The sequence below is a fragment of the Megalops cyprinoides genome, chromosome 2 (assembly GCF_013368585.1).
Source record: "Megalops cyprinoides isolate fMegCyp1 chromosome 2, fMegCyp1.pri, whole genome shotgun sequence".
NCBI classification, from domain to species: Eukaryota; Metazoa; Chordata; class Actinopteri; order Elopiformes; family Megalopidae; genus Megalops; species Megalops cyprinoides.
The window spans coordinates 60,852,118-60,876,308 of record NC_050584.1 but is presented as its reverse complement, the minus strand read 5'-3'; the positions used below and the strand labels follow the sequence as shown (position 1 = coordinate 60,876,308).

At 45.7% G+C, this 24,191-nt stretch overlaps 1 protein-coding gene and 1 long non-coding RNA gene across 2 annotated transcripts in view; one reads left to right on the top strand and one right to left on the bottom strand.

The window, feature by feature from the left end:
- Positions 1-15,766, bottom strand: part of LOC118796648 — a 43,668-nt gene extending 27,902 nt beyond the window's left edge. Inside the window, exon 1 of the long non-coding RNA XR_005004453.1 lies at positions 15,574-15,766. This is a non-coding gene — a long non-coding RNA (uncharacterized LOC118796648). The remainder of the gene's footprint in view (positions 1-15,573) is intronic.
- A 5,149-nt stretch (positions 15,767-20,915) lies between these two features.
- Positions 20,916-24,191, top strand: part of waca (WW domain containing adaptor with coiled-coil a) — a 32,303-nt gene continuing 29,027 nt past the window's right edge. Inside the window, exons 1-3 of the mRNA XM_036522755.1 lie at positions 20,916-21,154; positions 21,352-21,385; positions 22,266-22,446. Of these exons, the coding sequence (XP_036378648.1) occupies positions 21,114-21,154; positions 21,352-21,385; positions 22,266-22,446 (256 nt within the window). The 5' untranslated portion in view covers positions 20,916-21,113. The remainder of the gene's footprint in view (positions 21,155-21,351; positions 21,386-22,265; positions 22,447-24,191) is intronic.

Sequence of the window (24,191 nt, the reverse complement as noted above, 5' to 3'; positions counted from 1 at the left end):
GGTGCCCAAACTTTTGTATGCCACTGTAAGTGACATACAGCTTAGCATTTAAGTACCCCGAGTATCATCTAAGCACTGCTAAAACAATATACAGAGGTTGAAGACCGTGTAGTATCAGTGCGGATGACATATAACTATCATAATAGATTTTCATTTCTAAAATTGCCAATGGCACATTAGGTTTGACTAAGGTCAGAAACCACCTTTAAACTTGAACAGAAACGTTTGAGATGGAAGAAGCAATCCTACAATACGCTCACACGCCTCAACAGACTTTTTCACAACGAGTCCCACAGTACATAACAGAGAAGCGACCACTGATTGGAGGATATATGCGTCTCTGCTGGCATCTCAAAGGCGCCTGGGGAGTTGCAAGGCGCCTGCCAGTGCTGAGACAGGGAAACCCCGCTGATAAGCCCACTCCTGCCAATTTGTTCTGCCTCTGTAGGGTCCTGGTCTTTGTCAGCTGACTGCGTGGCTGGGTCTGATCAAGCGCCTCACCTGGCGGATCCACTCAGGAGTCTCGGTCGCTGAGCCATTTGATCACCTCTTCACCACACGCAATCTCCAGACTTTCGTCTTGGCCAGAGGTTCACGGTAACGGGATAAGGTGATTAACAGACCTGACTAAGCTTCAAGTTCCTTGTAAAATAAGCAGAACAGGAAGCGGGAGAGGAAGATGAGGTGGTGGGCATCCAATTCCTGCTTCAGATGATCGGGCAACCTAGTATCCCACTGCTCGTAGCATGGGGAGCGGCTGCGTCCACATCACACATGCCAAGCCCTCACCTGTTGGGACCCAGCTCACCTGTGCCAAGAGTTTAACCCTGACAGCAGGAAGAGAGGGATCCAAAGACCAAAATCCCCCATCAAAGAGCTTCATTTTGTGCTCCGTAGGGTTTTAGTGGCTTTGGCTTTTGGGGCTACTCCAAGCTCCCCATGCAGCTTCCACGGTGAATGGAACAGGTTTGACATCACACGTCAATGATCAACTTGCTACTGAGAACACAGAGGCCAATCAGTGGCGGCTTTTATCATTCAGAATTAGTTATGCTCTGAATAAAACACACCAAGACCAAATGTGCCATTATTCAAATATTTTACCACAAGATCAGTAATGGATTACATGGACCTGTATTCAAATGCTTGGTAATTAACAAAAAAATGAAGACTAATCCAGTTTTATCCTTTTAAACGAATAATCATTCAAAGGAAGCTGAAAAACCCTGCACAAAATGATTAATTTTTGCTAATCTACCTGCCGGTTATTAAGTATGCTTTTTGCAGTAAGTCATCATTTAAGCTAAACTGGATTTTTACACAGGACGGGGAGGGCAGGGGGGGGAGCAGGGTATGATCATTAGAATATTCAAATTTGGAAGGCACAGAGTATTCAAATATCAAATGAATGAAGATCCCATTCATACCTATCACTCATGGGCGGCCACCATCACCCTGAGTGTGTGTGAGCAGAGAATAATGAGGCCCATGCTATACCAGACTGCAGTACATGTGGCATACAGGAGGTATAGTATGCCACGTGGCAATGCAGACAAGCAATCAAGCAACACCGAGTCAGGACCACTGACTAAAACAGTGATGCCCACAAGATTCGGTCCTCTAATTACACATAAACACACCTCCTTTCCAACGCAATCCCTCGGCACCAAGACCCTACGAGACTTCAACACAAAACCCACCGACGCAAGAAAATGACTTCCAGACTTCCAGGATTTACACACGCGTAGCATAAACGCCATCATCCTACAGCAGCCCCTTTCCTTGGCCAGCTAAAAATCTGCCAAAGCAGACTCCAAAAAAAACAAAAAAAAAAAAGTATTCAACTGGCCAGACGCTTATGTGAGCCATTCAGCCCCTGAAAGCCACATTAAAAAGGCCGCAAGCTGCGTGAGGTCACTACCCCCCCCAGGAAACCAACTGTCACAGGAGGCCACATTTTACAGCAGGGAGTGACGCACACGCTCCGGCCTCTGACTTACAAAAAAACCCCGCTGGGTCCAGGTGGTGGGATCGCTCCTGTCTGGCTCTCTGCTGGGCAGCGCCTTCACACCGGAAACCGGCCGAGGTACCAGTGAGAGGGCGGCCACGGTTTTCGGCTACAGGCAGGCTCACCTGGCTGTACAGGAGGGTGCAAACGCAGTCCCTAACCTGGCCCTGTCAGAACCCGCTCCCCGTATCAGCAAGGGGTGCCACTGGGCTCCACAGACAGGAATGTATTACTGGTCACCATCACTCTGTTAAGTGAGAGGGTGGGAAAAATAACACACAGGAACTTCACACAAAAAAAGAACAAATAGCCCTGCAGCAATTTCTCATGGAGACATAAGCACTTCCATGCCAGCCTCCTTTCTGTGGTTGCACTGAAGATGTGGGAGCCAGATAGCTTTCACAGCACAAAACACTGGGGAACATACAATGCAATGCGCTAGAGGAAATAAAAAACTCTTTATTGTTCCTCAAAACAAAACCTATGCAGCAGCAGGATAACAAAAAACAATCTACACATTATTAAATGATATAAAAAAAATATTATAATAAGGGACTATGCCTTCAGCCTACAGAACAAGGTCATATGAAGACTCACTCCCATACAACACACTGTCATGAGATAATATGTAGTAGCAATAACAGCAGAACTACGACTGGGGGAAAAAAAACATATCCATGTGTGGATTCATGTATGACACAAAAGAACATCCTTCAGAACAATCCTACATGCACACTTTAGCTGTTTAACAGATATTATAAGTGTAGTTTAACACTTGCATTGCAATGTGCAATACCACTTGACTTGTAGCAAAATGCAAGCTAACAATATTAGATTAGCATATTACAGTGAGACACTCTCAATGGGTGGGGTATACTGTAAATTAGCTTTCTATGTTGCTAAGTGTATCAAGCTAGAAGCTGAACAGCTAAATATATACAATATCAGCCCTTTCAAAAGATACTGTTGTTGCATAAAGTTAATGCACGTGATTCGGTTGTATTTGTCTCAGTCATCCAGTGTAAAGCCAGCAGGTGCACATTTTAATGGCACTTACCAGCTCATTCAGATTTGGTTACCCACTCCTCCCCGCCTTGTTGAATTCACATGTTACCAAGGTTAAATGTAAAAATAATGCTTCCTTGGAAATGGACCATATTAGAGGGGCTTATTTCTAGCTCTTCTTACTTAGTCAGTTCAAAACATATAACAGAAAACCGCCAGTGAAAAAAGGTAAGAACGTCCCGATTCTGTGTTCTGAGAGTGCAGCTTAGCTTTCATTAATGGAGCTACCCATGTTGTTTGCTTTAACCCTAAATAATAGTTTTTAACGATAAGTAAGCTCTTATCTGATGCTACACATAGTAACCGCTGTTGGAGAAAAACAAAACCAAAAAAAAAAAAAAACACACACACACAACAGGACCCACTCAAAACAGACTTTCCAAGATTCTGAAATTCAGATCAGGCGTGAATGCCAGACAGCATATCACAGACACGAGGGAATCTTACTCCATTGTACCATTCTGCTTCATTTCTGCTCATTACATTTTCAGTGAGTTAGACCATATTTTCATGGCAGTGTAGCAGAGGGGCAAGGAGCGGGGGTCATAACCGGAAGGCTGCCCGTTCGATACACCCTGTGAGGACACTGCTGTTGTACCCTTGGGCAAGGTACTTAACCCAGAATTGCCTCAGTAAATATCCAGCTGTATAAATGGGTAACATGTAAAAATTGTAACCTATGTTAAGCGCTCCTGATAAGAACATTTGCTAAATGACAGTAAAGTAATGTTTAATATTCCTCATTGTTATTCATGGGTAACAACTTTGCAAAGAAAGGTAGGCGAATGGTGCTGCCTGCAACACGTGTGTATGACTCGCACTGGAGTTATGCTGGTTAAGCTGGCATTCGCATTACCTTGTGGCCTGCCCCCTGTCGCCATGCCAACTGGCCAGTAATCTGCGGCTCTGACACACCGCAGCTTGCAGGGGGGAGCCCGTCTCAGTTTCGGAAAGAGGCGCAACGCTTCCATTAGCTAATCTCCTTTCGAAATTCAGCAGCCGTTCTGACATTCCTCTCCTGGCTTCCACTAAAAGTCGTAGAAAAGCCGTAGACTACCCTCTCTCTCTCCCTCTCTCTCTCCCTCTCTCTCTCCGTAATCTCTGCACCCACTGCTAATGTCCCTACATGTTACAGTCGCCATGTAACAGTTCGTTTGAATGCTTCTCTCATCCAACGCAATGATCAGGGTGAAAAGGAATTTCAGCTTTGTGCTTGAGCCCGTGTTTTCAGTCTCGGAAATCTGACTACTGAAAGCTGCGTATGCCAATTTCCAGTCCCGGTTGGGCTAAAGCCTTTGTTGTGTCTCTCAGTGGAATGACGTGAACCGAACACCTCCTCTAAGCTCTGAGACAGTGTAAGAAACCCCAGGGTAAAAACCTGCATGTTCCTCACAGTCCGCTCCTGGCATCTGCTAGAAGTTACAAGCCCCAGACTGATGGCATAACACCTCCTCCTCTTACCGGTGTTCTGAATCCAGATGGGAAACTATCCTGACCTGAAATTTGTCCCTCGATATTTCGTCACCCAAACAATTACTCGGTCCTCGGACCACGAGGGGAAGTCACAGAACATGCCATGCTCTTCACTCGTTCCCTGCCAGTCTGACTGACTCCCACGGTAACAGTGATTTATCACAAGTGGGCATAAAGGCCTGCACTGCAGTCACTGCCAATATGAACAGTATGTGTTGTGCTGAAGTTTTATATTTGGTTACTACTGAAGGACACAGGAAAATTTACTCTCCTTTTACTGCAAAAAAAGTTTTTTTTTTTTTTTTTTTCTACAAAGTTTTGTCCTCTGAAGAGTCTATCTTTATGTCATATTTATCATATCTTTCTATGATAAAAATGAAATGTTATGTATTGCTGAAGCACATCTCATGAATTAGGACCGACTCATAAGGAATGCCATCTGTAAAGTGCTCTGAAACAATTCTTCTGTTAAGAGCTCTATATCAAAGTCAATTTGACTGACTCTGTTTGTCAGTTCCAGTATTTCCATTACACTCCACATTTTCAAGTTTAAAGCTTTCTTCCCGGCCTGATCAGTGGCTTCCCAGCAGTCTCTCCCAAACCGCCCCCCCACCCATCCATTTCTCTATAACTCACTTAACCCAGTGCTTCAGTTCGCGTGTTCAGAGACTGCAGCTGGCTAGATAAAGACGGAAAGATCACTGCTGTAGACCATTACCATAGACATAGAGCTGTCCTCAGTGAGCCACACCCCACTTCCCAGCCACGCCCCCTCAAACTCAACCATGCTACAAAGACCATCTCACAACCCGATCTAAATTTAGACACGTCCCCAGTACAGCTGTGCTCGTCCCGTTTCTCCCCAGATTTCCAGAGGGGATGAAAGGTGAGGGGTGAGGGAGTCAGGGGAGTGGGGGGGGGGGCAACTGGGGGCGCAGGGGTCCCGACGCCTTTTCTTCTCAGCAGGCCTGGACCGTGCTGGAACAGAAGCTCCGTACAGGGCTGCATTTGACCCCCCGCCCTGGGGTTGGCCAGTCTCCAGCCATCCTGAGCGCGTATGCTGGACGTGGCCCCACGCAAAAGAGCAGTGTTCCTTCAGCCCGCGCTGCACAATGCCACACTGTCCGAATGCCTAGCAGTCAACGACGGGTTCCGCGGGTCTCTCTCTCTCACGCGCCCTATCGAGACGGGGGCCACTGATTGGTAATTAGATTAAGGGGGCCAGCGGGTCGAAGGGGGACCAATCTACAAAGGCGAGAATGCAGTGTATTGTTCGGGACCCTCGGCAGGAACATGGGAAATGTAGGGTGGGGGGGGGCGTAGAAAGAAAAAGAACAAAGTTATGTGATGTATAACACACACAGCGGCAACCCATGGGACACTGTGTTCAGGGCAAAGGGACCTGCGGTTTGCACACTTTAGCTTAGCTGCGCTCGACAGCTACTCTCTGTGTTCAGCTCTATGGCTTGTCCCGTTCGGCACACACAGGCTTCCACTGTGCATGGGTGCGTCATGTCCGTCCTGTGTATCCTGAGGTTATCTTCCTCCTTAACGAGGGGGGGGGGGGTTTCCCCCACACACCCAACTGGAATTCAGCTTCACAAAACCTTGCGTCCCCAGCGGGCCACCTTAACAAGAGAATCCAGCACCAACAGCAGTAATTAGGCACAAAGTGAAAGAATGGTCATTAAACACTGTTCGATGAAAAGGTACTGCACAGTCAAAAGCTGGCAGAGGCAATGGAGGTTTCAGCTTGGAGATCTTGTCTCTCTTTAAAGCTGTAAAGATGACAAAACAATGCGGTATGAAGGAAATTGCACAAGAGGGCCTAGAGGAGTCACGAGACACTAGTGTGGCCAAAAATATTTGGCGAAGATACCGCCGCGGGAGAATTGCACCTGCAAACTTTAAAACTGCTGCTGAGAATTACTGCAAGTTTGTGAGCCTGATCTGAATCGCTGCAAGTCAGGCCTACGGCTTGATTATTGCATTTTAAAGGACGAATGAAGTGAAATCCATTTCTGGCACCTAAACGCTCACAACATTAAAGGTAATTAAATGACAGGAGCCGGAGGAAGGGAAGAGCTAAACTCAAGGTAACACAGAGCACCTCCTGCTAATAAAAACAAGATGCAGGACACCTGCCACGCAGAAAGCAAGTAAGCAAAGCAGAACTAATTCTACAGTAAAATCATATTCAAATTCATTTAAATCCACAAAAGCTCTCTCTACTGGGCCGATGAGAGTCTCTTTCGGCCAAGAGATCCATGAAAGTTTGCCCATTCCCAATAATACCCTGAATCACTATAAAAATAATGACTCTGATCCAAGATCAATTTGTAAGGGCAAAAAGTGACTACATTGTAGCTGTCCATGCTGATTCTATCCACGTGATGGTCCCTCCTACAAACAACTAGCCGCTCCTGTATCTGTGAAAGCCCCTACTACAACCAATGGGGTCCTATGAAGGCCACTCCTACAACAATACTGGCTCCTCCCACATCTGTGATGGCTCCTCTCACAACAATACTGGCTCCTCCCACATCTGTGATGGCTCCTCTAACAACAATACTGGCTCCTCCCACCAATGCGCCTGCACAGCCATCCCCACAAGCAGGCGACCACAGACCCTTTTGATCCACGAATCCCAGCATTCTTTCCGCTATATTTATCTCATGCTCACGGCCGTGGAACCACTGAATTCTACCAAGGAGGTCCTTAGGGACGGCATGCAATAATTAGTGGCGAGCGAAAGCACTAGTTTCGCGAAGAGCCGGTCGTTTGATATAGGGCGACACACGCTGGCTTGCGGGAGGGCAGGGCCAAGGAGGCCGTTTTGATCTGGGAGATGTTTACATTTACATTTACATTTATTTATTTAGCAGACGATGTTTTCTGCAAGCATGCAGGCAGAGGAGCGCCGTGGCGTGCGGCCGGGGTCAAACGACGCCACGGCGATGCAAATGCACCGCTGTGAGAGAGCAGTGTTGTTAGCTTATCCACACAACTGCCAAATGGCTGACCGTTCTGACACACGCCCTTTTCGGGGACCATGTCAGGTTTCCAACTGACACAAGACCAAGGAGCCACAAATGCACAGAAGCCAATCAATCCAAACTCTGAGACGTCAGGGGAGCGTTGTTAGCCTGGTCTGACACTGTTGCTCATTTCAACTTGAACAGATACACCTCTGTTCTTTCGTGCTGGAAGTCACTCTGGATAAGAGCATCTGCTAAATGAAAGTAATGTAATGTAACGAGAGTTAGTAGAGCCCCCTCAACCAGATGCTGGCTATAGGACAACACAGCAGATGTGTTTGATCGCTAGGCCCACACGTCCCAGCTGGGAACCTCACAAGTTAGGGACCATAATGGAGGAAACCGAAAGCGCGCCGCCGGGCTACCAAAATAAAGGGCGTGGGAAAGGCGAGCTCAGGCCAGTTCGGCTCATGCAGCTCTGTAAGGCAATACTCTGAGGTATGTGCTCAAAGGCCTCAAAACACGTAGCCCTGTCTACACCAGCAGCAGACAAGCAGTCATAGAGACATTCCTCTGTTAAAGTGGAAGATACTGGAGGAGGCAGAGAGAGAAGCTCTCAAATTCAGCAACAGGAGGAGGAACTCTGCCTCTACCTGTGCTGTTCACCACCCCTTTCATTTGTTCCAGAGCCCCCTCAACCACACACACACACACACACACACACACGTGCGCACACATACATATACATACACACACATACACACGCACACAAGCGCGCGCGTGCACACACACACACACATACACACATATACACACACACACACACATATACACACACACACACACACACACACACACACACGCACGCACACACACACACACACACGGTACACGCATGCATTTGTTTCTGCTGTGCTCTCAGGGCTACACCCTTTGATCAATTAGAATTACAATCACATTCAAATGCAAACTCCTCCTAAAATGATCTCTGGGGACCTCGTAAGCCTCCCTCCCGAGCGTATTTGGGGCTGCGCTCCAGTGCGTGCCCCCAGCAGAAACCCACGTCTCTCTACATCCCACTGCGCTGAATGCAACATAATGGGGCTCCTTGTAGGCCGGTGGGTGGTCACATGTCAGCCACTGGAAGTTAGATTGCCGGGATTGTTCTCCACGAGAGGGACAGAGAGGGAGGAACGAGCTGGAGTAAACGGCACTGCCGAGAGCCAGGGGTGGAGGAGGGCGGGGGGGTGGGGGGGGGCAGCCCCCGGCACCCGGCACAGAAATCAACCAGGGGAAGAATGCGCCTAACGCATAACGGCTTTTGGCGTGGCAGGGGGATGGGGGCGGTGGAGGGGAGAGCCGGGGGCAACGAGCTCCGGGCCGGCGGCCGAAAAAATGCTGTGCGGGACCCACAAAAGAAGGGATTACTGCTAGAAAACACTGCAGCGGCACGCCCCGGGACCCGGGGGCTGAAAGAAAACCCGCCCAAGCGCGGAAGAAAGAAAGAAAACCCACCGTCAGCAGAATTCTGAAGGCCGGAGGAGCGGAGAAAACGCGGCGGCCACGGTCTGAAGACGTGCCGAACGCCCTTCTTCCTCTTCCTTCACGGTGATTAACACCGGCTCCTCACACCGCGGTATTACTGAGCCGAAAGGGCCTTTCAGATCGGCACCTACTGAACTACAGAATACTGTGGAACATCAACGGCATTAAGGACACAAAAGGTGACCTAGTGGTTAAGAGACTGAAGTCTCTTTGATAACAAATTAATACACTATAAATAAACTAATGAACAATGCTGGCCCCGATTTCCCTACTACCGGTCTTTAGAAAGGGGTGGTTCTGTGATTAGATGAATCCCAGGAAAAGAGTTTGGTTGGACAAAGCACTCCTCAGATTGTCCTTCCAAGAGCCACTGAGGAGGTGTGTGCTGGCTGCATCCAACCAAACGCCTTCACTGGGGTTGGTTCCCTTTCAAATACTCATTACATAACATTCGCATCATTTAACAGATGCTTTTATCCAGAGCGACTTACATACATGTAGGCTTAAATTGTAGGCACTTATACAGCTCAGTTATTTACAGAGGCAATTCTGGGTTAAGTACCTTGCCCAAGAGTACAACAGCAGTGCCCCAGTGCAGGAATCGAGCCAGCAACCTCTCGGTTCCAAGGCTCCCTGCTCCTTACCACTACGCCACACTGCTACCCAATGGCTTTTTTCCCCCCACAAAAGACTTCCTTTCAAGTTCCAACTAGGCACACCAACAAAGGCATTTCAAGCGCTAAAGTGGTAATTCATCTTCAGGGAAACAGCCGAGGTGCTCTTTAAACGATGCACTATGTATATGGACCTCCATGGTCTCTACCACAGGGGGAGGGTGGCTGCAATCTGATTATCGCCCCTCCAGATTCATTACAGACCACATATCAGGGAAACACGCTTGACCTTCAGAGGATCTGCGTTACCCGATAGGATGAGCTGAACTCCGAGAAGCGGGCGGAGGGGCGGGGGGGGGGGCGCTTTCAAACTCCAACATCTAATGTGTAAATCCTGACAGGGCCGGCCAGAGGCCCACGCTCCATCCCTTATCAGGCTGAGGGTTAATTAGGACCCGCGTCTACCAGTCTCTCCTCCCCGATGCGCGCTGCTAATCCCACGCGGCTTCTCCTCTTTCAGTACCGCCGAGCTCCGGGAACTACGGCTCAAGAGCGCCGGCGGGAAATTGCATTACTCCGCACACGGCCCGAGTTTCTCCGCTACACCTCCGTGACAAAGGGATGAGGGGACAAGCAAACACAAGAACAAATACGCACAGCTAATACCTTAGTGCCATTCGGCCGTCTGTTTATATAGAGGAGTACCGGCAGGATGTGGCAGAGATGTTAAAAGATTAGCTAACATCAATTCCGGCAGCAGTGTAGCACAGTGGTTAAGAAGCAGGGCTCGTAACCGAAAGGTTACCGATTTGATTCCCTGCTGGGGCACTGATGCTGTACCCTTGAGCAAGGTACTTAACACACAATTACCTCAGGAAATATCCAGCTGTATGAATGGATAACATTGTAAAAAAAAAAAAAAAAATCTGTAATGGATTTACACCGTTTTTGATAAGAGTGTCTGATAAATGCAAGTAATGTAATGTGATTCTCCAGCCCTCTCTCCTGCCAAGGGGAACCTGTCCTGTGGCCCACCACAGTCAAGACAAAATGTTTACAAACACCTTCTCCTCCGGTTGACAGAGTGACAGATCTTCGCACCGGGTGAATATCTATTTTTACCATCGTTTCCAGCTCTGCAAAGAGCTGAATTATTCACAGAAGGCCCGCAGAGAGAGACCCGTCGTCGTAATGCAGGGGGACCTTTCATGGAAACCCTCTTAAATATTTAATCAAAGAATAAACAAAGCAACCGCCTGAGCCGCGCTGTAGCCAGCACGCCCGCGGCTCGCTCAAACAGGCTGACATCACGCACCGTGGTACGAAGCAGGTCTGACCCATTCTGCCGCGGTCCCATCACCTCAGATGAAGGTCAAGACTGTTACGGGTCAAACAGTCATTTGCAGCCCCCCACATAATGTGAGAGTGGAGGAGAAGTGGTGAACAGCTCTAGCAGAGGCGGAGTTCCTCCTCCTGCTGAATTTTAGAGCTTCTCTGATATCCCCTCTGCCTCTTCCAGTATCTTTTACATTACATTACATTTATTCATTTGGCAGATGCTTTTATCCAAAGTGACTTACAAGTGAGGTACAACACGAGAAAAAACCATAAGGAGTCAAACACCATAAGGAGTCACCATAAGGAGTATCTTCCACTTTAACAGAGGAATGTCTCTATGACTGCTTGTCTGCTGCTGGTGTAGACAGGGCTACGTGTTTTGAGGCCTTTGAGCACATACCTCAGAGTATTGCCTTACAGAGGTGTATGAGCTGACCCGACCCGAGCTCGCCTTTCCCACGCCCTTTATTTCGGCAGCCCGGTGGCGCGCTTTCGGTTTCCTCCATTACAGTCCCTAACCTGTGAGGTTCCCAGCCAGGACACGAGGGGGGCCGAGAGATCAAACAGGCCTGCCACGGCGTCCTGTAGCCGGCCTCTGCTCGGTGGCCCGGTGCCAGCGTTCTTCGCCGCGTTCCCGCGGTAACTCAACACCGACAGGGGGGGCAGGGGGGAAATGAGGGGCCAGACTCGCGGCCCCAGAAAGGAAAAGCGCCCCCGTGGCTTAATCTGCCCATGTCCGAAAGTGCCGCATGGCGAGGGCCCTGTCATCCGGCAATTACTGCACAACAAAGAGGGGTGTCGGGTTGCCCAGGCGCCCCTTTCACGCCATACCTCTCCGAGAAGCAGCCCGACGAACCGACAGGGGCAAAAAACGACGAGCCCGTCCAATCATTCACGACCCTTTAAAGTGACCAATCATTCACGACCCTTTAAAGTGACCAATCATTCACGACCCTTTAAAGTGACCCACGGCGCTGTGGCCTGACAGGGACAGAAGCCCTCGAGGGTTTCTCCCTCTGCGCGCTTGAACCGTGGCCCGGAAAAGGAAAAGCACGCTAAGCACGTGCAGCATCCTAAAAATGCGGACAGCCGCGCGACCCCCCCTCCCCCCCCACCACCACCATGACGGGTCAGGAACAGGCTGCTCCTGCGTGGGGGTGAGAGGGGCGCGAGGCGGGACATCACCATGTTTTGTCTGGGCACGGTCACGAACTTTGAGGGAACTCTTGAGAGTGGTGACAACACTGGCGCGAACTCCCTCTATGCCCTTCCGCTACGCTGCAGCCCACGTGTCTGAAACTCATTCACTTCATCAGAATTTAGCACAGGTGCAGCACTTCTGCACACACCACTTTTAGGTAAGAACTTTGGCCTTTTAATACCCCTTGAAACTTTTTAAATAAATTAATTACTTAAATTCTACATGATTCCGGTTTTCCTGGTAGAATATCAGTACACTGCCAACTAGTGTTAATGCAGTTAAAACAATGTATCCTTTGTATTGAAAGAAGATGTACGGATTCAAAACAAAGCTACTGCATGTCATTTAGGGACTGTCTCCACACAAATCAACAGACAGCAATGTGGACAAAAAACACTCTCACCATTGCACTCCAAGACCACCCTATCATTAACGACCTCTAAATGACCTGCAGCTCACAAAAAGGATTTGTGAGACTGCAAGTCACCACGGTTATCGTGGTGCGGCAGCTTGCTCCACACGCTCATTCAGGGCCATTCCTGTGTGACTGTGTGCCGAAACTGCACCACGGTGCCTCAGCCCATTACTCCACCTGCAACACCAGCCCGTCAACAGTTCAGCTCTGCTGACAAGCAGGACATTCACTGAGAAATGGTCAGCCAATGCTGGACCAACATGCAGAAGGCCATAAAACTAGCCTATGCGTGACTCACACCCCTGTGGGGGGGATTACCTTGCAATCCAACCAGTAACAGGGCAAAGAAGACATAAAGGGTACAATGTGTCATTTTCCCAGGTGCATTTGTCCCTTAACCCTCCCGGGGGGAGGGAGGGCAAGGGGGTCATTTAAATTTAAGGTGTCACTACAGCAGGTTTACAGGGTGCTTCCTCTTCTGTGTTGCTCCTGGCAGCCTGCTGGAACCTTAGTTTGCATCCACCCCATCACCCAATTTCCCACAGAGTAATAAAACCCCAGCCATTTACAAGCAGTGTGTGCAAACTGGGCTGGGACGGCACCGAGATTGTTTAGCGGCTTCGCTAACACCCTCACAGGGCTGGTGGTATTGTGCAGATTGCTGTGAGAAGCTTTCTACAGCATTCTACTACTTGCCTTTTGAAGGTCAAAAAAACGTCCCTTTTCTTTCAGCAATCTGGACAAGCAGTAAAAGTGTCAGACAGCGTGAGGACAGCTTTTAAAAGGGAACATGAAGCCGGAAAAGACTTCGCAAAGGCAATTCATCAACTCAGTCCTCGGCAGATTTCACAGCCATCGTCTTGCCTGCGCGCGTGGGGGCCAATAGCGAGCGAGCGAGCGAGCCGGGCCGTTCGCGAGCTCGAGCGGAATGGAAAATGGGACGTCAGAGCAAGTTTCCGAGACGTGGTCCAGGAGCGAGGTGAGAGGGGTACGGCTTAGGGGCGGAATGGGGGGGGGGGGGCAATCTGTGCAGTGACTGGCATAATTTAACACGACCTGCACCAGGGCATGCTAATTCCTCCCCATCCTACCCCTCCCCCCACAAATCCTGCCAAGTCACATGGCGCAAGCTGAGTGATCACCTCTGACTTTCAGTAATCAGCACCTCAGGCTGATTACAACCACTTGACCTCTGACATCCCCCCCCCCCCCCCCCCCAGCATCCTGCCCTCGATTGGGAGGGGCGGGTCATGGACACCTCTCCGAAATTCCGTCACATCTACCCGACGCTACTAAAGTCACAGGGAGAGGCAGACACAGGCATTCCACTGGACTCCCACGATGTGTTTGGAATGTGCAGATTCCAGCAGACTATATCAGAGAACTTTGTTCAATTCCTAAACACTCCTCCTTATCGGACCTGCATTTCTGGGAGTTATTTCTGTTGACACACAGAAACACTTTCTGTGAAATGTTTGCAGTCCAACAGAATAAGTGATATAAACTGATAAGGGTTAAAAAAAAAAAGCTGGAAAAAGAATGAGAAAAAGTAAAGCTCCAACAACCTACCAAACCAAAAGATCAAGCTACACAGCATAGCTATTCCTGCCTTTTTTTTTTTTTTTTGGGGGGGGGGGGGGGGGGGGGCAAGATCCCCCCAAAAAAATTAAAATATTGTTATCATTCGTTTCTATATACATTCGTGTTTCAGCTTAGACAGAATCTCAAGGTTCTGTAAGCTGTTAAATGAAATGTATGTCAACAGCATATTTCTATATTTAAGGAGTTTAATTGAGAAACTAGGCAAACTAAATCAACCAGTAACAATACAGATCAATAACCAGAAATATTGTTACACATACAGATCTGTATTGCTGCTGTCATCATCTTAAAATGATGTTTGCAAAATTATTTTTTAAATTACTACATATTATTTATACTGATACTGATTATTATGATTGATTCCAACAATGGAACAAAAAGTGGTGTGTTTCACAGTACGTCATGAAGGGTTTGTGTTAAATACAGTTTTTTTTTTTTCTCGTTTTCCCTACCCTGCCATTCTCTTATTGATGTAGCCAGCTGGGCACCTTCGACGCTGGTTAAGTCACTGTAATTATTGCTGAAAATAGGTTATATATTCAGATTTATGACACCTGTCAAAGCGATGAATTAAGTTAGCTCCAGTTTGGCAAGCCACGTGATGACACTGAACCCTCAAAAGTAATTTCACGTCTCCAGTTGTGTTTAAAATATACCTAGATATAAATATACTACACAGATCAACCCAATCACGCAAGCTAGCCGGGGTAAATTGCAATGCATATAAACCAATGCAGCGATAAACCTTTCTTGGCGATCTGGCGTATTCACGCTTGCGGTAAAATAGTCTTGCAAGAATATCATAAAAATAAATTGATAAGTCTAGCAGTTTCTGTTAGGTCGAATCAAATGTATTGGAAAGTTTTGTATGTGTTGAATTCCTAACTAGCTGGCTATAGGGAAAGTAAAGCAAACTACTTTCGCGCTAGCTAGCCACACTTCACAGCTAACTACATCGTGGGAACACGGCGCTGTCAGTGTCAAGCGCCGTGTCAACATCTTGGCTACACGCAGCCAGGCTGCCTTGCAGATAGTAACCCCCACCCACTCCCATTACAAAGGGATTAGCGATGGCAGAATCTATATCATGCAAACACATTGTTACCAAGCAAATCGCGCAAACTTTAAACTGGAAAGGTAATTTACCTGGTTACCAAGTAACCACTCAGTAGCCACCGTTAACGTACTTGTTGGATATAACGTATCGATTCAGTTAGCTGGACAGCTAACAGCTGCCGGCTAGCGCCAATTTAACTTCAGGCGTAAGTGCAATAAAAGACATAGCAAGCTCGCTATCTCATACAATACAGTGTGCTAGCAGGCTAGCTACTTACTTGGTTTTTTGTTGTCAGACGGCTCACAGTTACTCCCCTTCTTACTTTTCAGCAGAGTTTAGTGGTCGTAACTTCAGACCGATTTTGCCAAGCTAGCACACTGGCTGATCCCGAAGCGAATAAATTCAGATCTTTGCTCTTCTACAATCCCCGATCGTAACTCGACCGCATCCTTGTTTTCCTAACGCGATCCTTTCAAAGCGATACGTCCCGTCCGACCCTCATTCAATGGATTAACCTGGCGGAAGTCAGACCTCAATCCTTTCCGTGATTGGTCCCCACTCGACCGAGAAGGCGGTGCTAATTTCCAAACCTGCTTTACCATTGGCCCTTTCCGCTCTTCAATTACTCACCTTCTCCCGCCCCCTCTCCTGTCGTGCTTAACGCAAAGCTCCGAAACTCAGTGTCAGGTGACTCGTGATGCTTGTAAGTAAATAGGATTTTGGCCGTGTTCAACACAGAAAACAACGTCATTTTTTTATGCTAAGCAAAATTTGATAAGTCTAATACTTTTGCAGGGGGAAGACTACTGAGAATATATTTTGTAACAATTAGCTACAAATCCGAAGTATGGCTGATATGGCCCGAGGCAACAAAGTCAGCAATTACCGGTGCAAACCGTGAATTACTTTTAGTCAGGTCTGACAAGGTCTTAACGTGTAATGAATTTAGAGCAAATGAAAACAAACTCACTCCTGCATGTGATAAGATCACTTTAACTGTTGCAAGCAGTGCGCGCCCCCAGGAGTAAAAATGGACACATTCGACCTGTCAAAATCAGAAGAGCGAGGCTTTTTGCATGTCGAAAATGGGTAACAACCAGGGTGCGAAATACGGGGGGTCCGAGACCCCTTGATTTACACTTGAGACCCCCTGAAAGCCTCAACGGCAAAATTTTAGGGGGGGGGTCTCTGGAAAACTCTTTAAAAAATTATTTGTCACTTGCAATTGTCACTAAAAATGTCATTTAACTCTTAAAGCCCGACAGACTCAGCCTGCGTCCAAATTCACATCCCTTCTTCTCATTGAATTGCTCCTATTCATCACTAACGATGCTATAGTTGCTTGTCTATGCGATGAAGCGTTGGCGAGAAAAAATAATTTTGAAATTACATAAAATTTAATCATAGTTACAATCTGCATACAGCTCTGCGTCCATCTCCACACCCATTACTCTTGTTTGAATTACTCATGAACTCCTCGTTGCATAGATATGGAACACATCACAAGAAAGAGCGGAACCGGAGCTTTGTAATGATGCTAGTCACATAGCCTATCTGTAGCCTACATACCGAAGTAATCATGTTATGAAGACAGATCAAACTTCTGAAAAGTATTATCTTTTCTAATTTCTTCACCCATTTCACACTCCTGCTTCTCGGTTGTATAAGTCACGAAGTCCCCATCGCTTCACAACGTACCGCATATCAAAATAAACAGCAGAACTTACCCTTTCCAATGATAGGCCTACTAGTTGTCGAATAATCCGGTTTTGAAATCACAGCAAATTTCTGCATTGTCACCAACATAGGGCTGACATTACATCCCACTTTGTATGAAAAATGAAAAAACACAAACTTCCATAATTTGCATGGCAAACTTTATTATGAATAATCATCATACACGAATCTATAAGTTTTGTATGTTTGTCTGACGTTACCCAAGTTGCCAGATCGTTTATGAAACACAATCCATACACTACACACAATTATTTATCTACTATCCCCCCCCCGTATGGCAGGTATGGGTAGGGGGGACCCCTGATTGCCACCGGGTATTTTGCACACTGGTAACAACCCAAACTCAAAGACAGCCCTTCACATGCTGCCAGCAAAATCATGTATCAGAGTCATGGTATGTTTAAACATGATTCGCAAAACACCCTTAGGTCCTAAAGCATTAAGTCTAAACTGAACGCCAAGCCCCTCTACTGGATTGAACAGGATTGGCTGGGCCGCGTCGTGCACTGTCATGAAGCTATGCGCCGCTGGGCTACAGCAGTCAAACTGTACTAACTCCTTTCAAACAAAGTTCAGTAAGATATATGAATGCTAACAAAGAAATTACATAGGTGTGTTTATGCGGATTATATCAATTTAATTTATGTAAGTACGCAGGCATTTTAGTGTAGACATATTATTTAAACTAATCCACCCTCTGATGAAGAGCGAATATTTCACATATTTTTTCAAATGTTTAAATTCTCCAGTTGAATTATTGCTGTATAAACATTATGTTTTTCCCATTGATATAAGCTTTAAATAAAAGGTGTAACAAACGAAAAACCATCCCTATCCCTTATAGTTGTTTTTCAAAGTAAGGACCGCACCACGATGCATGTGAATTAAATTCCTGCCCTCATCAACCAAGAGGACAGTGAATGTATGTCGCCCTCTGGTGTTCAATAAAGCAAGTATCAGGGATTCTGAACTTCGATTGTTTGGAGATACACATATTGTTCTGAGTTGTCACTTATCAGTTATTTCAGTTACCCTTCCGTTCAACCAACCTTCAGAGTTAGAGGAATAGCAATATCGTTTTCTCTGGTGAAAAGGGCACACCTGTGGTAATTTATGTCATAGCTACAAGACTACCCAAAAAATAGGACTACAGAAAATATATTGCACCTCTTGATCTCATTCTGTGATTTTTTGGGAACACACAAAACATTTTCATTGCAAATATCCCACATAAAAAACAGTACAGAGTAAGTCTGGACTTGTTGTCTGCTAATTTATTAAATGCTGAAGTTTTCATTATTAGATAACTTTCCTCAAACTGAAGTTGTCATTGCTTTTTGTAAAATTCCAAGGGAAAACAAAAATGTGATTTAACTACTGGAAGGTGTCACCAGTGATGGGGCAAGGGTGATAGGCCGAAAAGAACAGGATATGGAGCCAACAAGTGCAAAAATCAGCAGCACATCCACAAAAATGTTTGGTCACACAGAGGAGGAAAATGGCCAGCATAAGCACAGCACATGTGCGGGCTCAGTTTCTCTTGGAGGACTGCACAAAGGGGGTTGAAACACCAGCACAGCTTTTAAAGAGAGGGAATGTTTAAAGAATTACCTGAAATACCTGAAATTAATTTAACTTTCCTCACAACATAATCAACACTGGTAGAAAAGATTAATAAACGTTCCATTCCAAACGTGTGCGGCAAATAGAATGCTGAATGACATAGGGTGTGTAAGAGGAACTAAAGCATCTCTGGATAGAATGACTGGCATGTGGTTGCCACCAAAAACTTGTCTCTAACCTGAAAGCATGCGTTTTAATGGGCTTTTCACCAAAGGACTATCAGTATGTAAGGGAAGTGGTAAGCAGTGGCGTGAGACAGAGAGGAGAGATAGGGTGGCGCAAATGTTTTGTAGTGATATAAGATCCATAACACACAATAAAGCACCTTTATAAACACTCTTCATGATGACAGGGGATGTTTTTTCCCCCAAAAAAGCAGATGCACTTTCCTTGAGAGATTCCCTTATATTTTTATACCGACCATTCACAAAAGGTTGAAATAAACTTTCACTCACTCCGAATAATTGCTGATTAATGTTCATTTTTTTCAGTAGACTGTTTGGTTTTAGGATTGGGATTGCAGGTATACTATCTGCCAAGCACACAGACAATGAAGAGCTGAGTAATTTAAAAAACAAGAAAATCATTGGTGACAATGGTTAAAGTAATATCAGAACGCTGACCAAATGGGAGCTATAATGGTGATGACCAGGAACATACTTAATTTGCACATTACTCTTCAAACCTAAACCAATTCCTATAATGACAATTTTTCTGGAAATTGCCAACAAAGGGAGCTATGCATTGTGCCCTCTTGACCTCTGACCAAAATGCATTGTTGGCTAAAGTGCTGATGACAGACTTCCTTTGTGATGAACAATAAGGCATTCCTCTCATTTTGGCCGTGCGGACAAATCTTTAAAAAGTATCAGGTCAGGGTCTTTGTGTAGTTCTTCGCCATGGTACCCTTTTTTAACCCATCCTCGCAATGAGGAATATCAGGCAAGAAACACAAAACATCCAATGACTGCATGTGTGTAATTAATTCTAAGCCTTCATACTTTTCCTCTGCCTTTGTTTGAAACATCATTTCACTGGTGGGGGTGTGGAATATATTTGTGGTGTGGTAAAAGCTGTTTTTATGGGCTGTACTCTTCCGTGTATGACCTGTGTTGGGTGTATCTCAGTAGAAACACTGGGCAAGGTCCGCACTGTTCCACCGATGGGATTCAGAGACTTCGCCAAAGTACAATCATCAGCATTCCACTTCATGTTGCGTTCGCCTGTAACGTTGATGCAATACCTGAAAATGCCCACCAGATGTCACAGTAGATTAATATGCATGCCGTTGCTGTCAATAAATTGCTAAAACCTGAAATGAAAAAAACATTTTAAAAGGCTAGTTTATGAAGTAGATGGAGTATCAATCGTGATTTAAATTTAAATGGGTTGCAAATTGTCAAACATCGTACAAATACGTGTTTTATAATTGTCAACTTGGTTAATGCTTCTATATGTTGTTTAGTTATTGGGATAGCAAGTATACCAGCCAGCCAGTTACTGCACAATGACAAGACAAAGTGCTGTAACCATGAGTAGGTACAGAGGTACCATTATACCCCCTTTCAAATACGCCAGGAGATGGTATTGATCCTGCTAGTGTCTATTTTATTTATTTGTCAAATCTTCTGCAACGCGCTGTATTCTGATAAGATCTTAGTATGAACTCCTAAAAATACAGCATTACTGTGCTTTACAATTTTTATTAAATTACTGTGCATTGTCTTGATTCTAAAATGATCTGTTATTTTAGTCTTATTTGTCCGTGCTGAAACATTCAGTGGACCTGCACTTGTTGCCCATGACTGTCTTTATGATATGATACGTCATTTTTTCTCTCTTCAGGGTTATGAACTAAAGCGCATCAGCAGGGAAGTTACGGGTACGAGTGACAAAAACAAAAAAGCAATCAAAGTAGTGGGACTCTGTAAGTACGACTGAAATATATTTTTTTAAGCTTCAGAGACCCCCGCCTCCACGCCACCCACAAAAGGGAACATTAAGCAATATTTTTAAAATGCAGCAAAATATATTTAAAAAGAAAATTAATAAGCAGACGACCCACTAATGCAAAGTTTGCCTCTGTAGTTGAAACAATCGGTAACGTCGGCAATTGAAGTTATCAGCGTATCCCGGCGAAACAAAATTTCTCTTTCCATCTACCGGATAAAGCCAGCCGACTCCAGTGTCCCGGATGTAGTTGTGGGCGGGCGGGGGGAGGCGGGGCGGCAGCGGGGCTGAGCTTCACTCTTGTGCGGATAGAGGCTCAGTTTAGTGTGTGCGACGAGTGGGAGATGGACCGAGGGCGCTCTTCCGATTAGCCGAGCCTCTGAGCTTCTCACTATACCCCGAACTATTGAAATAATAGATGAGATCGGGTCGCTCGAAACAAAAAAAAGCAAAACAAATAAGTAGCCCATCTTTCACCTCCACTCCACACACACTAACACGGCATTGATGGTAATGTATGCAAGGAAACAACCGAGACTCAGCGATGGGTAAACAAGCTCAATGTTTTATATTCAGATTTTTTTCCTCTTTCCCTTCTCCGCTTTTGACAATCCGCCATTTTTGACTGAACCAAAATAAGTTACTTAGCTAAGGAAGCTGTTTCGATCTCTGCTGTTTCCTGTATCATTTTACCTTGTCGATGTGTTTTTAAGCTTGCTAAAACATTTATTTCTTTCTCTTGTAGGTGCAACGACCGAAGGGATCCTCAGCCCTATCAGGTATAAGAAACAGAATTAAGATTAAAAGGGGGGTTGCTACTCTAGCGCAGGCTTTCTGATCACCTACAGGCCTCAGTGCGGAAAAAATAAAACGAAAAAGTAGCTGTTTTGGTTTTAATACGAACAAAAAGGTGTTCCCCGCGCAAGACAAATGTTAGGTTGTGTTTTATGTATGAAGTAATTGGATTTGACCGTCGATCCTAGCAGCATTTGCTGTTTGTTTCTTTTTTATTTATCTTGATAGGTAGCTAGTTTAGCTGCTAGCTTTAGCAAGCTAGCTAGTTAACAGTAAGGCCTGGTTGTATACCATCTCCTGGCTGTAAGTCTAGCTGATGCAGGCCAGTAAACGCTCTTTGATAACTCAAATTTACATATTTGAGTGCATTTAGTATTAAAAGTTTAATAAAAGTTTGCTCGAAGCATCCTTAGGCGTATCATGCTAGGTGGCTAGGTAGCTATTTCTCTTAATGCTTGACATTTGTCTTGCTAGGTGCAGAATAGCTATTCGTATTATGTAAAGTACTACAGATCTTCTTGATAACGGTGTTCGTAAGATGAATATAAATGACTGTTGTGGTGTACAGACATTTTCAACTTGCATGTGACGTAGTTCTCTAGCGTTATGATAAAACGCTACTCGTACGTGGTGTTATCAGATGACAGTGCTTTATGTTCGCGTTATTTTCTCTCTCAAAAAGCGCAACTTACCTGAGCGACTGTGTTATTTTCAAGAAAATGTCACCTGCATTGGTGGCTAAATCGATGAAAAGTACATTATCGCCTGTCCAATGTAACGTTATAGGGGAGACCGAATGCCATTTTCCCCTTTCAACCAGTTGTGTTGACTGAATGCTTTGAGGTGTCCGATCTCTTGTTGCAGACTCTTAAATATCCATCAAAGAGCGATCACCGCCATGAGAAAATGCGGGACTCCTCAGATCCCTCTCCTCCTTGCAAAATACTTCGGCGATCTGACAGTCCCGAAAACAAACACGGCGACGGCACAGGGCACACCAGGGCGAAAGCAATCCACACGCATCGGGGCCGAGAGAGAGATGGAGGTAAGAACAAGCCGCGCTGAACCCGTCCTTCGAACTGCACATCGCAGCTGTCAAAAGTAGCTTTCATCTTTATCGTGGTCTGAAAAGGACAACATCGAAACATTGCCATACCATTCTTAGTTCTGTCCTACCACATTTGTTGCAAAAAATGACAATTTAATCTGAGGCAAACACCGAAATGGAAAAACTCCCCAGGACATGTCAGGGTTTTCTAACTTAAACTGGTGATGTGTTGCATGTATCTCTTCAGGGCAGCTACTTTTTGTGTAAAAGGCCTGCTACCTTAAGTAGTCAAAAAGACAGATGTCAGTAGGGTTACTGGTAGAGAAAAATATGACATTAGTTCATTACTGAAAGCCATGTGGATACAGGGAATCCCAGAAATGGCAAAAAGTTAAATTAATTGTTCAGTTGATGCATGCCTACAGTGTCACTTAAACCACGGTATGCAATGTGGTTTTTTAGGTTAAAGTTCAGTACATTGCCTATGCAACACTTTTTTGGGGTGAAAGGGTGCTGATTGCATGATTTAGGCTGTACATTAACCTCATTCTCTTTAGGTCTCCACTGAGAATAGTTTATGTAGCATGTATGAAGTTTAGTAGTTTATGTAGTATGTATGAACTTCTACATGGCTTGCACGTATGCACAGTCATTGAGCGATACAAGCTAGTTGTCTTTTCAGTTTTGTTTTGCAATAATACAGCTTTGCCATCCAAGTTGTGAAGAGTCATGAGCCCAACAAGCTTTAGAACGCACCACAAAATATTCTAAAAGCAAGGGATTGATTGAAAGTCATATCCCCCCCCCATTGAATAAATAAATGGAAATATGGATAAGTACAGTATCCTGTTTCACTGCAGCATAGAGAATGGCCCTGTACACTTTTGTGGCATAATGTAATTGAATACGTATGGATGAACCCCAGACATAAGGGGAGCGTTGACAAGCCCCCCCTCCTCCTCCATCCATGTGCCCTGCAGTTGGCAGTCATGGCTCCTAATGCTGATGTATTTTCCTTCAAACAAAGCACACCATTTTAATGTAGTTTTACAGGGTGGTCACAAATGGCAAATATCTCCGCAAGGGTCCGGCAGTGTATGTTCCGGGGGGGGGGGGTGCTTCAGGCACTCTGAAAAATAATGTACTTGTTGGGCCTCACTTGCAGTTTTACAGTAGCGCCGAGTAGCAGTTAAATTATGTAGGGAAAGGACAGAAGGTCCTTGGAAAGGAGCAAAACTTTTATTGCTGTGTCTGAAAGCAAGCCCTAGTCTGTGTGTTGGTAATGACAGGCAGTGTTTGTGGGCTTGCTGCTAGGGGTCCTTACCACTGGCATGTTCAGCATCACGTTTCAGCTAATGCTATCGTGAGTGAAATTCAGGGTGCTAGTAGTGTTTTTATTTAAGCCTTTAATACGCTACTGCCCCCCCCACATTTGCTACATGACCAGCGCCTTGCGCTGTACGTTAGTCCGTGACTGTTGTTCTTGAAGCACAGCCTTTATGCTTGCAGCCAGTGTCCACCACGGGTTTCTCAGATTTCTCAGGGAACGCTGGTCGTGCTTAAGCTGTTAGTGGCGTAGATCCAGTGTTTTTTTTTTTTTTAAACATGACATTATGGTTTTTTTGCTTAGCATACACTCTTGTCCAGGTCTTTTCCAGTTGTCAGGTTTCACAGAGAGCAGTCTCCCTGCCTCCAGCTACGCTTCCATTAGCCTTGTTAGCAGCGGTGGTGAAGGACCTGCA